Source organism: Tachypleus tridentatus, chromosome 13 (genome assembly GCF_004210375.1).
Source record: "Tachypleus tridentatus isolate NWPU-2018 chromosome 13, ASM421037v1, whole genome shotgun sequence".
NCBI classification, from domain to species: Eukaryota; Metazoa; Arthropoda; class Merostomata; order Xiphosura; family Limulidae; genus Tachypleus; species Tachypleus tridentatus.
The window spans coordinates 169,139,422-169,158,294 of record NC_134837.1 but is presented as its reverse complement, the minus strand read 5'-3'; the positions used below and the strand labels follow the sequence as shown (position 1 = coordinate 169,158,294).

The window sequence follows — 18,873 nt, the reverse complement described above, 5'->3', positions numbered from 1 at the left end:
CACAACTAGTATCAGTTATACAAACCTTTTGAGGGCAGTTCATTTAGAAACAAATTAACTGATTACGTACTCCTCACTCAGAAGTTCATGGACTTCTCTATTACAGATGAGCTAAAAATTTAGCATGGCAATAAACTTGTTATTTAGCCACTGTAAATGAACACCACATATAAAGTGAGTAGAAGTGTCACAACAAAGCACTACTGTCTTAAGAGGAAGTTAGGAAGGTATTCGTCAAAACGAATTCTTGCTTCTAAGGATAAGGATAAGGATCTCAAACATTTACAAGATCACACTCATAAGGCTTTCATACGTATATATTTATGAAGACAAAACAAAACAGAATTTTTGAATAAATGCACAAGTGAAAACATTGGAGAATAAACATGAGAAGTCGTACAAAATCACAAAGGAAAATAAACGCTGAAGTCATCTCTCAAAATAATTCTTTGACATGAAACTTTATATACTTCAAAACCCTTAAGACCGAACAGTAGCAAAAGTTAAAACGCAATGTTTTCAAATCATTTTTTCAAAGCAGAACTATAAGTGACATCAGTAATGATAATGTTTAATAAGTAGTGCAGCATGTACGAGGTTGATGCAGGTTGTTGTTGTTGAAATAAAGCAGACTATTGATAGTAAATAACTGATTTTCTTCTGTCCAAGCTGAAAGCGACTGTGATTTAGAAATGCCACAATAGAACATTCTCTACGTTCCCACGTAAGTACGCGCATAAGGAAGAGTATACGTGTAATGAACAAAACGTGAACAATGGTAATTCACATCGCAACTTCAATGAAACACAATTTAAAAATAGCCAAAAAAGTGCTAGAAAATAGTGTAAAATTGCATTATTGTTATGTACAGTCGTTATAATGTGTCAGTCAATCCTACTATTCGTAGGTAGAAGACTAGCCCAACAGTTCGAGGTGGGTGATGTTGACAAGTTGTATTCTCTTCAATCTTTTACTAATAAATTAAGGACAACAACCAGGAGAAGAAACGAAAGCTATCAGTTAAAGTGTGCCCGAGATTCGCTGATGATGCAGTTTCATCTAAGTTGTTCCAACGGTCGTAAACAGCTTTAGAACTAAAAAAACACAACAAAGAGATAAATGGCTACGTCATTATTTAAGACGATTACATCACAGAGAGTGAGTCGCTTTACTTCTTAAACTAAGTTCAATGAAACGAAGGTATTGTTGCGCCATTGGATAATACGATCTCATCACAAAGATTTGCTTCAGTCCCCAGATAATGCTAATTGAAATGACAACATTGTATGATATCGCAAATAGGACAAGTATTTTAAAAACCATACGTCAAATGGACTAAGTTCACTTTTTTTGAAGAGGTAGGGAAAGGTAACATGTTTACATATTATGGTATACCTTAATTATTCAATAACTATATGTGGCATGTTGCACTAGACTCATATGTGACATATTATTAAAACTTAAATACGGCATAAATTCTGTTCTCTCTTTCTGGCCCACCCATGCACATATGTTAAACGAAAATATTTTATTGTTTGTTCATAGTTATAAGAAGCTTCTTGGATAAAAACAGACTGTCAAAGGCTAGTTTCATAAACAATTTGCTTTAAGTGTTTACAGTAAACTTTGAAACACCTTAAGAGATTAAATTAAGACCCAATAATCGTATGTAAATTTTAAATAACCTACTACTTAAACGAATAGGAAATACCTGTTTTATAGGAAAGCTGTTAAACCAGTTCATGTGTAATGCTTACAACCACGTTCATAATAATACATAACTTTAGTTATAACTAGTAGATACATATATATTTTATCAAAGGTTGGCTAATACCTTTATTTGAAACACCATTCCACTTATAAAGCACATCTTATTACCTCAACAGGCATGCGTGACTAATATTAAGAATTCTTTTCAAGTATTTTGGCACATAAGTCATTTGGTGTTGCTAAGCCTAACATGGATTATTACACAGAAGCTCAATAATAGTTTTTGAATGATTTGTATTAGTTAGAAACAATGACGTGTGCCGCGACGTCACGGCTAAACTTATAGGAAGAGAAAAATAATTCCCCAACTCTTGGATAAAAAATATTCATGCAGAGAAAATGATAACAATATCGAACCAAAATACAGAAAATGTTGAAGGCGGTGAATTTGAGTACTCGTATTGTAAACCTAAACATTGTAAGCTGTTTCGGACATTAACGGGCTCTGAAATCAGAATTCACCAACAAAACCTTAACAACAATGAAGGTTTTAAAAGAATAGCCATCGAACCGAAGGATCGTGCGTTTAGCTCGACATATCTTAGCCCAGCATAGCCAGGTGGGTTGAGGAGTGTGACTCGTAATCTGAGGGTCACGGGTTCGCATCCCTGTCGCGCTAAACATGCTCGCCCTTTCAGCCGTAAGGGCGTTATAATGTGACAGTCAATCCCACTCTTCGTTGGTAAAAGAGTAGCCCAAGAGTTGGCGGTGGGTGGTGATGACTAGCTGCTTTCCTTCTAGTCTTACATTGCTAAATTAGGGACGGCTAGCGCAGATAGCTCTCGAGTAGCTTTGCGCGAAATCCGAAAACCAAAACAATCAAAATATCTTTTTTTTGTCCTTAATAATATAGTTAATACGAAATTGAATCTGACATAGACTTGCATGTTTTCGGTCCACGGAAAAGATGAGCATACAAACTGAAGTCACAATGGTAATCCGTTTAACCACATACCTGTTATGTCCACCTACGTATGTATCTCGATAGAATTTTGTGTCTTTGGTCTGCTGAAGCTTGATCATGAAAACCTACATTTACATATAGATATATGGTTTTGCTTGCATTGACAGAATATTTTTTACAAACTCCATCAAGAATGTAGAACAAAAAACAACAAATATCTAGAACACTGTTCTTATAAATTGCACTTAGGTTCAGTAATCACACCATTGAGTGTGATGAACTCGTTGCTAAGACTTTATTTAAACATCCATATAATTAAATCGTTTTCTCTTACAAATACGATAAGAAGACCAATAGAGATACACAAAAGTCACATACACATGCGATTACTCGTCTAAAGGAGACATAACTGTGTTTTTATGTCTTTAATAATGTAGGTTAATTCTAATGTCATAAGTTTTCAAGCAATTTTGATAAGTAAATCCTCCAAACTAAATATCAAATTAGCACATATTTGCTCAAATAATATATGTTTCACATGTTGTAAAAAAAATACCTTAGTTTATCATATATAACCCTCATAACAGCAAATATACTATTAGAAATCTCCTTAAGCCTTTTTCAACAATCTGTGTTTCAGATTACATATCGTTAAATTCAGAAAAACTATAAAATTTCAGTAGTTGCTTAATCGAATGCAGAACAAAATTAATCCTATTTAGCTACACGACGGGCTATCTGTTCTGTGACCACTACGGTACCGAAACCAAATTTTTAGTGTATATCTGTAATTATTCTAGTGTACATAAGTCATTGTAATAAAGCACGTTCTGTCTTTATCTTAACAAGAATAAAGCTTTACATTTAGTAAATACTGTCATTACCATTATACGTCCAAATCTTTACGCAATATAGGAAAGATCAACTGTTGACCAAAGAAGATAATTTGTCAGTAGCACCTGATATCTATACAGCTACTCAATCTGACAGAGAGGGTTACTATATCACTTTTATGTGATGACGAGAAACCCATTTGAAGTAAAAGTGTATCTCACGATAGCCGATATAAGTATTAACACTTTTAACAAAATAAAGCAGAAAACAACGTTTCGATCTTCTTAAGTCATCATAATATATATACAAATATCAGTTTTAGTTAATTAGTTTACTTGAAGTTAGGCATAAAACTACAAAATGGGGCACTTGTGCTCTGACTATTACGGATATCGAAACCCACTTTCTAGTGGTATAGGTCCGCAGACCTACCGTTGTGCCACAGGGGAGCAAAGCTGAGTGTGAAACACGTTCAATTACACATCGCTGAGACGAACCTTGAACCTTCCAGTCCACAGCTCATTTTGCCACTTCCGGATCATTGAGAAGGATATGTTTACAAAAAAGTTATTGTGTTTCAGAATCATATTTATAACTACATTGATAAATGTTTCTTTATTTGGAAACAAAACATGTTTGTATCTGTTACAGCCTCAATTATTTCCAAACAGAAAGGATAAAAAAAAAAAGATCCGTTATTTTATCTACTGGATGTCTTCGTCCCTCTCAGCTTCAGAAAACGATAAATATCTTCTCTAAATTGAACAGAAATGTCTTTAGTATTTTAAAAAACGAGATAATCGGATTTCAGAAAATAACCCTTGGTAATAGAACATCTGTATTCGTTTTTTTAATTACTTAATTTTTACGTTGTCATTTTCTAATGTCGTTTAAGTTTCCTTTGTTAACATATTTGTTACATACACCACAATAAAACTAATATAAATAATCATGTACCTATGTCTGGCAATAGTTTCACGGAAACCAAGTACCTAGATATGAAATAAACAAAGATAGATAAACAGAATTATCTAGGGCATCATGGATAATTAACATGTAGTACATATTGCATAATCTTGTTATATGTTCACTCTACAAGTCTCACCCTATTTTTACACAAAGTCCATGAACTTACTGAGATGGTCCTAGGGAGAAACACGAGTTTTTATTGTTAACGACAATAATTAGATAAAAGGTCGAGCAATAATAAGTAAAAACACGGTGTCACGACTTTCTTCGGTGATGCAATAACGTTTACAAAAGCAGTCACCGACCGACCCGTGTGATGGGAGCGAACTGTGTCAATAAGCTACTTATATATATGTGTGTATAAAAAAACAAAGAAAAACATAGTCACGTTATGTCCCTTCCTTATTGTGCTGTTAGAATCTAACCCAGGACAATCATTTAGTGTTTATTATATATCTTCCTCCTATTGTTTTGTCTCCCGCTAGTACAGTGATATGTCTACAGATTTACAACGCTAAAATTAGAGGGTTCAATTCCCCTCGGTGGACTCAGCAGATGATAGCCTCATGTGGCTTTGCTATAAGAAAACAAACACAAACAGTCCTATTGTTTTTTCTTTCGTAAAAGAAGAAAATCGTATGCTATGATAAAAAAATCATTACCAAAAACGATCACTAAGTTTTGAAGTTTTCATGTTTTTTCAATCTCAGCAAACATGATAAACTACAGTAACATTGCTAAGAAAGTGTCATGTTAAACTACAGTAACACTGACTGCGTTAACTTGCAAATATATTAGCAGCAATGTATTATTTTAAATTACCAAACATTATTATGAATCCGAAAAGTTAAAGTACAATTTCTTTAGTTCCAGTGTTTTTAGTTACTTTATGAGAACACTAAAGTCAGTGAAAAGTATTTGATTTGAGGGTCAGTTTCGTTTGTTATCATTTGTTCTTCAGGTTTACCATACAAGTTAACGAAAGGGTATTTTGAAAACAAAAACAGTGGAATGTGATTTTGTAAGAATATTTCACAAAATCATTACTATATATGTTACGTTTTGATTGTCAGTTTATGCTTACGACTGTTGCTTATCTTTGTAGAAACTTGTTACGTAATATTCCAAATTACGACAAAAATGGTTTATTAGACAAGCACAGATGTAAGAAACTATTGAATAAAATTCAAAAACAGCATGAACTATAATATTTTTGAAAACTACTTTATTTAAAAATGGTTATGCTTAGTAAAGGCCTACAAACTTCATGCCTACGTATTCTGTCTTTACCATATGTAATGTATTTGTTGATATGATCTATTTAATTATAAACAAACACATCATGTGTACTTAACCTAAGCTATGCATTACACAAGCACTACAAATTATATTTTATTTGTAAAATTTTTTATTTCCTTCTTCTAAAATGTTTTGTAATTGAAACTAAAAAACACACACACATATATATGTGTTGAATGATGTGAAATTTGAACGTCCATAATTAAAATGTTAATAATGTTTATACTATTGTGAAAATTATAGTAAATACTTCACATATAATAGACAGCACATTCTTAATAAATCTTGCCCCTCATTGTGTATATATATAGAACTTGTAGAACTGAAGACCAATACGAAGGAGGTTAGGGTCCCCTTGGTTGACACAACAGATGTGGGTTTACTACAAAAAAACAAAACACACACACACACCCAACACGAAGGAGTTTTGGTGCTACGGCGTGATTTTTAGTATCGTAATTTGAGAATTATTATTTTCCTTAAGAATAACACTGGAATTTATTAGGTTTTATTAAATCAGTTTTTCTTATAACTCAATGAATATGTTTCACTCGCATCATCATCCCTCATTTACAAATTTCAATCCACTAGAACATCGTATATTAAAATTACTGTATATGCATTGAGCTCGATTATGAACACCTAGAAGGTGAAGTTTATTTCGATTTACTGCGTCCTGACGAAGTAGGTAAACAATCTTATACAATTTTTTTTAGAAGAAAACTCTTTTTGATTCTCTTATTCAAAATCTGCAAGTCTCGTGTCTTGGTTTCGTTCTCAACCACACACATGAGACATTTTTTGAAGATCGTACTAGGAAGCACAATCAGTCGTAGATAACATGTGGTATATTCTACACGTGGTTCAAGTCCCTCTAGGTTTAGTTGAAGCTACCATTATTATCTATTTTGCTTTGTATACAAAACAATTGGGATATACTCATCATACTTTACATTCACATATCATATTGCTACCATATAGTTTTACGGGTTTACCTGTTTTGTGATAAAAATCATATGCTATAGAAAAATATAAACATTCGAGTTCTTCACGTACCAGAATGAATAAAATATCAAAGCTTAATAATGTCTCATCGCTATGAACAAACCGTGCAAAGGATTCGTTATAACACAAATGTTTAGGTTAAATAACATTAAGATATTGATGTTATGAACAAACCGTGCAAAGGATTCGTTATAACACAAATGATTAGGTTAAATAGCATTAAGATATTGATGTTATAAAAGATAATATTTATAGAGATATTATAACATCAACCACGAGGCTTAATTTATTTATCATTCAAACCATATCTTGTTTCTGTTCAATAATTTAAAGAAAGTTTTTCGAATTTATATATTTTTTTCTCGTTGTTCTTTGTTTGTGGTTATGGACAAAGCTACATGATGGGCTATCTGTGTTCTGCTTATCACAGGTATCGAAACCGGGTTTCTAGCGTTGTAATTCCGCAGACATACCCCTGTGTTAGTGTGGAGCACTTTGGTCGTTCTTCTATATACTAGATCAAACTCAGAATTGTTCATCACAACATGTCTGCAAGTTAGCTTGTTTTATTTTATTTATAAACGAACTATACACATTTTTTTTTTCATTCTAAGCAAACACAACTGCTCAAAACCGGCTCGAGCGAAGACTGGTGTTACACTTCCAGTCTTTTGCGTTTCGGTCAAAGAGTTGTTAAACACAAGCAATTCCTGATCCCCCGGTACAGGGCGTTACCAAGTAGCAAAATCTTTCAAACAATCCTTACTTTTAATAACACAGGTTATACACGAAGCATTTTTTTGTGTCTCAGCGTGTGAACTTGTCTTGAAAATACTGAACTCACACACACACACAAATTCTGAATTTGTAAAAATGTAAATACCAAATAACAGAAGCTACTGATGAAACTTTGTAGAATGAAGACAGAAGGCGGAAGACTTTCGAAACGTCGTCCTCTAGACTTATGTTTCCACAACAGGCAGTTGCCTTCCATTCTTTAAAGTTTCATCATGAATACTCTGCCTAAACAATCTATTAAAAAAAAAACAAAAAGCAGAAGCTACTATTTGTGAAAACCAGTTATTCGACATATTTAACGTCTTTGAAAACAGCAATGAAGTTCTTACACAAAATATATTTAAATATGCATTACGTTCAGTTCTGGATAATTAAAAATAAAGCATTTACTAGTCGTTATAGATTGCTATTATTTACAGTTTTGTTGATATATTCTTGTTATTTACAAAACGCTGTTTGGATTTCTTCAGACATTCTGCTAGCATGAGGACCTTGCATTTATTTAACTTTTTTATATGTAAGCATCATTTGGTGTCAGTCTTTTCCTGTGTTAAAACCATTTATTTAATCCCTAGAACATAATGTTATAAATTAGTTGAAAGCGTGAAACGGAAGCACTTCTTTCGATCGGGTTATTATGAAGAGATTTTTAACCCCATGTTTCTTGTTATAAAATTGTAGAAAGTTCAGTAGAACGAATTTAATAAACACTTTATATTCACATTAAGTTATATAGAGATCACTTTTCCATAAAAGAAATTGTTTCAGTTTATTTAATTTTACAGTGTAATCACAGATTTTCTTCGAAATAGATATCATTTATACGATGTAACTTTGTAAGTATTACGTAAAGACTTACCATTTCAGAGATAAGCTGGGTTTCACTTAGTTACAGAATTATTTACAAAGATAAGGATCACACAATTACATGAAAAGCAAAACAAACATATTTTACTTTTGTACAAGCCTTAATAAAGCAATCGATGTTTCTGTGTACATAGTTCTAAACATCTTAAACTAAACGAAATGTTATACAATACCTTTTATTTCCGCATGACGAACCAATTAACATATCATGCTTTTAATAAATTAAAAACGTAATTTCTAACGTGTGGATGCGTGAAATTAATTGATATTATAAAACACGACGTGTAATCCTGATGTCTCAAGTGGATTGTTTGTTTTGAATTTCGTGCAAAGCTGCACGAGGGCTAACTGCGCTAGGTGTCCCTAATTTAGCAGTGTAAGAATAGAGGGAAGGCAGCCTAGTCATCACCACCCATCGCTAACTTTTGGGCTATTATTTTACCAACGAATGGTGAGATTGACCGTCACATTATAACGCTCCCACGGCTGAAAGAACGAGCATATATGGTTTGACGGGGGATTCGAAACCGCGGCCCTCGGATTACGAGTCGAGCTCCTTAACCATCTGGCCATACCAGGCCGTCTCAAGTGGACAAATTGAGTATGGTATGTAGATTTACAAACAAGAAAAATAATATAAACACTGAAAGAAATATTTCTTAACTTCTCTATTTGGTTTGCCCTAGATATCTTATGATAAATTTTTCCTTGAAATTTATAAACACAGTAATTTTATTTTTATACTTCTATGAACAAAAATAGAAATATTTTACTATTTGATAATTCAAACATTACTTAAAAAGAATCACGAGATTACAATAAATATCACGTGTAACAATCAATTCGCTCATGGAATTTTTTCTTCATCTTGTTTTTCTCATCTATGCATAAGGCATTTAGAACCAACTAATTCATCGGTTTGGAAAATATAACGGATCATGTATCAAAAATATTTTTAAAGTAAATCAAATGGTTCCTAGGTGATTAAACTGTTAAAATTGTAAGTGTTAGTTTGAATCAAGTCTTTCAATATTGTTTGTTTTGTTTTGGAATTTCGCACAAAGCTACTCGAGGGCTATCTGTGCTAGCCGTCCCTAATTTAGCAGTGTAAGACTAGAGGGAAGGCAGCTAGTCATCACCACCCACCGCCAGTCTTTCAATATAATCGTATAACTTGTATAAAACGTTATTTCAGAGAATTATCTGTTCACGGAGTATTGAATACATTTTTTTTCAGTATGAGGTATATATAATACGCTTTTGATTTGACTTTATATTTTTATTAGCCTATTTTGAATATAATCGAGTATAAATTTAATTAGTTATGTTGTTTTATTGTTTCAACTTAAATATAAATTTACAAAGAGATAATTAATAATAAAAACAAAGAAATGAAGTATATCTGTAAAAAGTAAAATTTTCAAAACTGGGTGAAAATTAACTGAAGGCTTCTAATTATGTATGTGACTTTTGAAGTTTTTTTATAAGCATCCAATTTACTCAAGTTTAAATTATTTATATTGTTTGTTTTGAATTTTGCGCAAAGCTACACGAGGGATATCTGCGCTAGCCGTCCCTAATTCAGCAGTGTAAAACTAGAGGGAAGGCAGCTAGTCATCACCACCGACGACTAACTCTTTGGCTACTCTTTTACCAACGAATAGTGGGATTAACAGTAACATTATAACGCCCCCACGAGTGTCTTAACCACCTAGTCATGCCGGGCCGTATTTATTTACCTGACTTAAAGAAAGTTCTCGTAAAACATCCAGTTGTTAGGACACTTGACTTGCAATCTACAGATTAAAATCATATCATCGAACACGCTCGGGCTTTAAGCAGTATGAACGTAATAACATGACGGTTAATCTCACTACTCATTGGTAAATATTAGTTCAAAATTTAGCGGTGTGTAGTGTTAATTAACTGCCTTCCATCTTATTGTATACTCTCCAAGAAAATGATTTACAAAGTGTAAAAGTCTGTATAAAGATATGTAGAATAAAAGATGATGACACAAAATATTTGCTCAGTTTTTATAATTCATAGTCATTGAAGCAGTTGATTGCATATTATAAAATAACCCTCGCTCCTCAACATAGAATTTTCTTAACCGATACCAGCCGTTTTTACATGAATATTTAGTTGTTTATTTACATATATATACTTGAGCATCACAGGTGATAAAAATACTGTATTATAGATAATAAATATTTGGAATTCTAAATGAAAATCCATTCGCTGTTCTTTCCGGCTTCAGCGTTCGTCAACATACAAGTTCTCCACACGTGTCTCGAACATTTCTTCTGTTTATCTTTCTTTCTTATTTTTCCCTAATCAGACGAGTAAACAGAAAACCCACGATATTATAGATGAAGATTCTAGAAAATATTGACAAATAATATTAATTTTACGATGTTAATTTTATTTTAGTATTTTCATTACTTCGATGTAGAACTATTTTCGTTCTTATATTGTTAGTATGTCTATATTTTAATGTATAATTAGGAGCAAATTCAAGAGCATCAAATCATAAAACAGTATTGGAAAAAAAAATAATGCAAGTTATCGTCAAATAAGTTTTTCTTTAAAAGGTTATAAGTGATGTCGTAATTAAAATGAAAACATGAGATTATTTAATTTTGAAATTTAATATACAATCAAATCGTTTCAGTTCTAAAATATTTAATATAAATTTGCTTAACACATTTTATAGAATAGATTTATTAGTAAATTTCACGACTTTGCCTTTCACTTTCATTTTCCTCTTTTTTTTCTTCCCCCACTAAAGTTCAACCATAATCTAAAATAAGGCGTCTCCCGGAAATAGCCAAGTTTCTTATGACAATTTCATTTTCATTAAAAGTGGAAAACAAATGTCTTCTAGTGTTTTTTTAGGTTATTTCAGTAGCCTTAAATTGAACTTCCCTCTATAAACTTTGGAGAAATTGGTCAAATGATAGGAGTTGAGTAACTCCTTACACACAAAGTGGAAAGTTCACATCAGGATACTTAATTTCCCGCCAGACAGAACGTGCACTCCATAACCCCTTTCTTGCAGGTCTGTGGTTCGCTTCAAGACTTTAGATAAAAGGGCGTGTCACTGAAACCGAAAACGACCTCATTGTAAAGAAAACAATGAATGTCAGTTAACAAGGATACATGAAGTGATTTTTATACTGACCCTTTATGTCTACCCCCACCCTTTGGCCATGGTATTAAGAAAACACATGAAAAGGAGAGCGTCACGAACGTTTTAGATGCCCCAAACACTATAAATACAGCGCATTAGAAACGATTAGTTATTACTTGCTTGTTTCACAGAGTAAGAAGTTGAGAAAGCTCCCTGAATCATGAAAGTGGTGAGTGATGGTAAAACAAAAAATGGAGGGAAAGAACATTAATGTTCAAGTAGTGGATAAAATGACTAATGTTGGTTTTCAAACTGAACGTTTCATTTGATAACTAAACCTTAAAGAAATAGTTTCCGTGAACGTCATATAAAACAACTTGTGCAATAATTATATATAATATAAATGCATGCAAGTCGATATAGATGTCTTTTATCAATCTAAGCAGTATAATGGTTACGTAATAAAATAAGTATTGTTTTGAAGTATGATTTTATGTTTTACTTTCAGTACAACGTTTATTAATCTTTATGGATAATATTTTTATTTATTCTCCGCTAAGTTTGCCATTGTTGTCTTACTGGCTGCCACCGTTTGTGCAGAAGAGTTGGAGTCTGCCGAAAGCTACGTTGGACCGGTCAACTACGACAATATTCCTGCCACTTATGCCCACGCGCCTGTTACCTACGCCCATGCTCCCGTCCTCGCTACACACGCAGCTTATGGAGCCGCCCATGGTGCTAGCGGCTATCTGAACCAGGCAAGCGGTGTGGCTGGCTATGGTGCACTTGGAGCACATTCCCGTTATGGCCAGGCCGCTTACGGAGCTGCAGGTGTGACTGCCAACGCTGCTCACCGTGACGTGAATGCACGTGCTGCTGTTGGTGCCTCCGGAGCCTCGTACAACGATCAGGGTGCCTATGCCCGCAACAAAGGTAGTGGCTTCGAGAAGGCCTACAATTTCGATAAAAGGCGGGATATCGTGATGTAGGAGCGACCCACGGTGCTTACGGAAGTGCCCATGGTCTGAGCGATGTCTCTGCTTCTCGCAACCTTAACGCTTACGGACGTTATGGTCAAAGTGCCTACGGTGCCAGTGACCTTACTGCTGGCCATGGATATGCTGCTCACGGTCAACTGACTACTGGTCACGCCAATGCTGGTGGTACCTATGGAACAAGCTACTTGAACATCCCTGGCTACACTGGCCACTATGTATACTGAGCAACATTTTCTACAGAAAGAGTTTAGGTCAGTAGTCATAAGTCATTTTTCTGAAGTTAGTTCTGTGCTTGAATATTTAAACATTTCTACTTATTATTTTCTCGTTTAATGAAAAATCATGTAAAACAAACTATCGCCTTTAAAATACTTTTAATTATAACAGCTAGCCGTCGTGAGTATGATACATAATTATTCACTCAGTTTAAAAGTTTCCTTTTTTTTCCTCTACAGATGTAGAAGATTCGTGACATCCAGCTGGAGCTCTGTCCATTCGTGGGCACCACTTTCTTTCTCTGTCTACCTTAGTCATCACAACCGAGCCTTTGTCTTATCTTCCACCTTTGGCTGAACCCTCATTAAAATTGGTGATAAGATTATCACTTTTGAACACTTTCGACTATGTTGTTGCTAATGTATTTATTTCCTTTATTAAGTTGTTGAAAAAAACCAATAAAATATCCTTAAAAACCACTTATTTATATTTCATTTATTTATTTTCGTCTTCTTTACATAAATTGCTTGTACAGCAGTTTTTGATTTATTTATAACGCTCTATTAAAGAAATACATTTTTAATATAAAATCCTAGCTCCTATATGATCAAGTTAAAATCACTTAAATAAGTAAACAATTGGCTACAGATTAACGTTAGTATATACAAGTTTATAAAGCGTGAAAAAAAAAGTTTCATAAAACATATTACAATGTTTATTTGGCTCGCCAAATATATTTTACTATGCAGACCAATACATATTGATACAATTTAATAGTTTGTTTCTGAACATAGCAAATGCACACGTATTAGTGTAACAGTTACATCCTTTGTCCAGGTGACCACTGGTTTCAGCCAACAGAGTTTTAACCTCTGTATATAAAAACATTTTACAAACATCCGAACTGAAGATATCGTTCAGTAATAGCAGAAGCTGTTGTCCTCCAGAATCTTCCATTTTATCTGCAACTGAAAAAAAAAATTATATTGATTTAAAAGGCTGAACACTACACTACAATTCTCGTAAACAAATTTTTACGTGTTTCACAGCAGTAATATTGTGCCAGAATTTGACAGTGTAAGAAATTACTATTTGTAAAAGAAAAACAACTCGACACCAAAGTTTGTTAATGTACACAAGTTCCCTATTAAATACGGTTTTGGAGTTTGACAATGTAAGAAGCATTTCCGGGAAATGTCAGAAGGTTATAGAATGTTGTATGGATATCGAAATTAACTTCCTCTCTTATGAAGTTTTTAAGTAACCTAAAATGCCAAATCGTGGAACAAACTTAAATAGTTCTTGATGACGAGAAATTCACTTGAAATAAAAATGTGTATCAGAACGGCTGGTGTGGGTATTAACACTTTTATTGTTAAGGAGAGAACAACGTTTCGACCTGAAGATGGCTTAGGAAGGTCGAAATGTTGTTCTCTCCTTATCAATAAAAGTGTTAATACTCATACCAGCCGTTCTGAGATACAAACTTAAATTTTGTGAAAGACTAAAAACAATTTGATAAATATATATAATTAATACGAATCAGTTTTTTTTTTATTTCTTACCATAATATTTAAAGAGTGTCGTCAACCGTGATGTAAAAGTAACGGCAGTTTCACGTAAGCGAATACTTTCTAATATAACACAACTTGGTCGTCTAAGATGATACAGTACCAATAATAGCTTGATATATATATCAGTCACTTGTCCGTCACCTTCAATATCTGAAAATTCTATTACGTCAAGTAGGAGAGAAATAAATTCAGGGGTTTCGAGGCTTTTAATCTTTTCATCGTCAGCCTCCGTCTTCAGTTCTTGAAGTAGTTGTAAAAGTTTTCTACCATACTTTACTACCATAGTGGTGTCATCCCGGTGATAAGCTTCCTGAAGGCGTTCTACCAGAGTTTGTAGATCCTGTTGGCATCAAATAATACCTGTTACATAAATTAAGAAATAAAAACAGAAGACTCAAAAATAAAGGATATTTCTAAGTATGTTTCATGAAAAATTAAAAAAACAGTAGAAATAATGAACTTGGTATCACGAAACGAACTTATATTGAATGTAATCCATTTCACAAAATGCCTTTTTATGTTTCAAGTGAGTTACTCAAAATCATTAAATTCGACAAGTTATCCTCACTTAACATCTGTATACTCTGTGAGATTTAAAGCAATATTTTTAAAAATAGAAGCTGTTACCTTTTCATCGCTCAGAACATTTTCAGAAACTTGTTTTTCATCTTCCAAAGCATCCCGAGCAAATGGTTTTGCTGCACGTTTATTGACTTGAATAATTATTTCTGCTACATCTAGATTATTTTGTGATACTTTTCCAACATGATTTAAAGAATCTTGAATAGTTAATTTTGATTTTTTAAAACAATTATGAACAGCATGCTGTGGTCTTCGTATGTCAGTTTGGATAGCTTCATGTCTAAATTTATCTAAATGACATAGGATATCTTCTTGTTTATCGTATGATTTATCTTGTAAGATATCTTGTTTGCTGTATAAATGATATAAGATAGCTTTTTGTTTATCGCACGAATCATCCTGAATAACTTCGTGCTTGCTATCTGAACGATCTTGGATAGTATTTTGTTTATCAAATGAATCACCTCGGAAAATTTCTTGTTTGCCAACTAAACAGCCTTGGATAATATTTTGCTTATCATCTGAATAGTCTTGGCTAACTTCTTGTTTCTTAACTGAAATACATTGTTTACTATCTAAATGCTTTTGTATAAGCTCTGAATAATCTTGGAGAAGGTTTTGTGCGCCAACTGAATCATCTTGGACAACTTGTTCACTGTCTAAATCATCTTGGGCAACTCCTTGTTCACTGTCTAAACCATCTTGGATAAGTCCTTGTTTGTTGTTCTGTGAGTCATCTTGGGAAAACTGTGCTTTATTCGAAGTATCTTGGATAACTTGTTCTATTTTGTTTAGATCTTTTTCAACAGTTTTTTGTTGGTTCTGTAAATCATGTTGTAAAACTTGCTGTTCAGTGTCTGGGTTATATTGGGAAACTTGTGTAACATCTGTTCTGCCTTCAATAACTTGTTTTATATTTTCAAGATCGTCTGGAATAGTACTACTTGTACCATATTTATTATACTTTTCAAATGTCTTTGCCGGTTTCATGTCTTCTTGGATAATTCCTACAGTATTAAATAAGCCCTCTGAAATGAATCCTTGTACAACGGTAGAATTGATGTGTTTATGTGATTTCTCACTACCGTATTGGATAATGTAGTCATAGATTTGACCAATATTACTAAAATTTTGTACGCTACTTAAACTGTATGGATTCAATTGCTTTGCCACGTTGTAATCATATGTACCATTTGAATTGATTCGAATAGCTGAATCTGTAAGGTCTGAAACACTTTGACTAGTTTTCTGTGCATTAACTTTGCCATTTGGTTTAATTCCAAAAGGACTTTTAAAGACACATTGCCAATGATGATTTGCTTTTTCTGGGTTGTCGTGGAAACATTTTAAGTAACTATTTGAATTATCTTGGTTATTTTGATGCACACTGTTTAGATTATGTTGAATTAATCGTTGCGTGCTACTTAAATCATTTTCATTAAACCATACTTTAGTGGTCAAAGCACTTTTTTTCATTTTCTGCACTGTGTCACTTTGACTACGTTGTTTATATTCATCATTTTGAATAATCTGTTTCGAGTTTATTTGATTTGCTCCAAAAGTGTGTTTTGTACTGTTAAAGTGGCTTTGTATTTCTCTTTGTGCAACACATTGGTTTAATCGTTCTTTACTCACCGGAGAAAGTTCAGTAAATTGTGATACATCTTCCGAAATACTTTGACTATCTTTCAAAGTATAAAAGCATCCTTGGTTATCTCTTTGTCCATTATTTCGGTAAGCATCAACCAGATTAAATGATTCTCCAATATTTAGATGTATTCTATCTTGTCCACGTTTGAAACGTTTATTTGGATCAATCAGACTATCTTTACTAAGTTTTTCACTTTCTATAAAACACGCACGTTTGTCTTCATTGACTTTATAGACTCTGTCAGTATCCGAATCAACAATTTGACTACTTTTCCCAAGTTGCTTTTTATTTGGGTCGTAATGGTTATTACTATCAGCATTGTGGCTAAAAATATCTTCAAGTAAATGACCAAGTTTAGATCTATTACAATCAAAGCTTTCTGTAAGATTGACATGTTTCACTGCTGACCTAGACTCATCTGTATCTGACTCAATATTAAGATCTAATTTCTTGCAGGAATTATTCGAAGTTTTCTTATATTGCTTATAAATACTAATGTCAGACGAAATGTCAGTGACTGGTATGTCTCTTTCAGATTCGTATGGTACAGTATTCTTATGTTTTGAGTTTTTTGTGAGAATGGGTGATTTAATAGCTCTTGCTCTAAATTCTGGTTGACTATCAATAAATATTTCCAAAGGATTGTTATCAAAAGTACGAACTTCTTTGGTATTAGAAATTAAATTACGCGGAATTTTTGAAAATGAGATGTTATTATTTTCAATATTACCTTGCCCTAAAAAGCCATGGTTTTTGTGTTGTGTATATGTGAGACTATTATTGCATAAAACTGGACTGGCTACACGATAAACATCATCGTATTGAAAAGAATGATTCCCAAAAAACTGAGAAAGTTCATTTTCTGAACTTCCAACATCAGAACAACAAATATGTTTATTCAGTGAAACTGGAGAATGGTCTTCCAGTTTCATAACTTTACTTTCGTTACGTGCATTGCTTTCTCCTGTGTTTCCACCAAATGACCTCATATGTTCATCGTCAGCATTGTCCACGATTCTGTTTTTTTGTTCGTACATGTTCAAGAACCTATTCGGTGAGAATGTGTTCGGAGCATTTTCAAAGCACCGCATTATATTGTTTTCATTTAAAAATGAATTTTGTCTGGAACTTTGAACTTCCGCCTGACTAAAAGTTAATTGCGATTTATTCATTCGTGGCGTATCTGTGTGAAGAGGTTGATACTTAGGTACTCGAAATGAGTTCGATCGTTTTACCGGAATTTCATAACGGTCGTAGTTGATGAAAGAATCTTCAAACTGACTAAAAAGTAAAAATACTCTTTCGCTAACTTGGATTTCATGTAGAATTGTTTTGGCTATTGCCAAAACACCTGTGTTTTGAAATGCTGCCCTTAAAAGGTTTTCTGTAATGTCAGCTAACTTACTGTCTCCACAGGAAGGATTATCTATTACGTGAACAAGATAGGTTATCAAATTTTTATCCAACGCCTTCTGTACAAGTGGTGGAAAAGTTGTGCTCACGGATAGTATCCTAGCTAAAACAGAGGCAGCAAATTTGTATGCTGTGAAATCTAAAAAGTTAAACAAAAAACTGGTATCAGGCAAACCAAAAATTAGTTGTTATTCTTAAACAATCATTTATTAATTTACGTACTTGTTTTTATTTGTATTGTTTATATAACTTGTCAGTCTTAATATAATAAACGTAGCGCGTATGTCAGCATCTATGTATGTAACCAAAAACTACAGAAAAGTCTTTAAACATCAACATACTGAGAATATCGATGCATAGAAGATATAGACACTTTGTTTCATAGACTGTTCACTATTTTTTTACCTTTTTACAGTTAGGTAAGAACACTAACTACCATTAGTAATTACTAGCACAAACAGTCGCCTATAGGGCTCCATTTCTGCGAGATAGAAACATCCTAAAGCATAATATATAAATAATCATTTATCTGGAATAAGTGTACCATGTTGCAAAATGCTAGACAAGATTCTCACTTACTTCACTAACTTTCAATAATAAATTATTTTTTTGTTGGAAATCTACAATAAACATCGACTGAAAGTGTTTCAGAAAACAGTCTTTACTTTAACTGAACACCAATTTCTGCTGATCTAAGGAAAACAAAAGGACTTATTGTTTACATTTCTTTTTAGTATGAGGAAAATTAAATTGGCCTGTCCTTCATCCCTTAAGATAATAGTAACAATTCACGTGAAACGTTTTCATTTACAATCAGTTTTTCATTATTCATAATAAATACAAATATTCTTACAGTCGTA

The 18,873-nt window shown here is 33.1% G+C and overlaps 1 protein-coding gene and 1 pseudogene across 2 annotated transcripts; one reads left to right on the top strand and one right to left on the bottom strand.

Moving 5' to 3' along the window:
- Positions 1–11,659: 11,659 nt before the first annotated feature.
- Positions 11,660–13,270, top strand: LOC143237171 (uncharacterized; annotated as a pseudogene). The gene is made up of 3 exons (XR_013019902.1): positions 11,660–11,808; positions 12,140–12,828; positions 13,033–13,270. The product of XR_013019902.1 is annotated as an uncharacterized LOC143237171 (transcript).
- Positions 13,271–13,395: 125 nt separating this feature from the next.
- Positions 13,396–18,199, bottom strand: LOC143238291 (uncharacterized). Its single transcript, XM_076478382.1, has 3 exons — positions 14,995–18,199; positions 14,359–14,707; positions 13,396–13,761 (listed from the first exon to the last, which is right to left on the bottom strand). The coding sequence occupies exons 1-3, from the start codon at positions 17,770–17,772 to the stop codon at positions 13,535–13,537; spliced, it is 3,354 nt and encodes a 1,117-aa protein (XP_076334497.1). The 5' UTR covers positions 17,773–18,199; the 3' UTR covers positions 13,396–13,534.
- Positions 18,200–18,873: the final 674 nt, after the last annotated feature.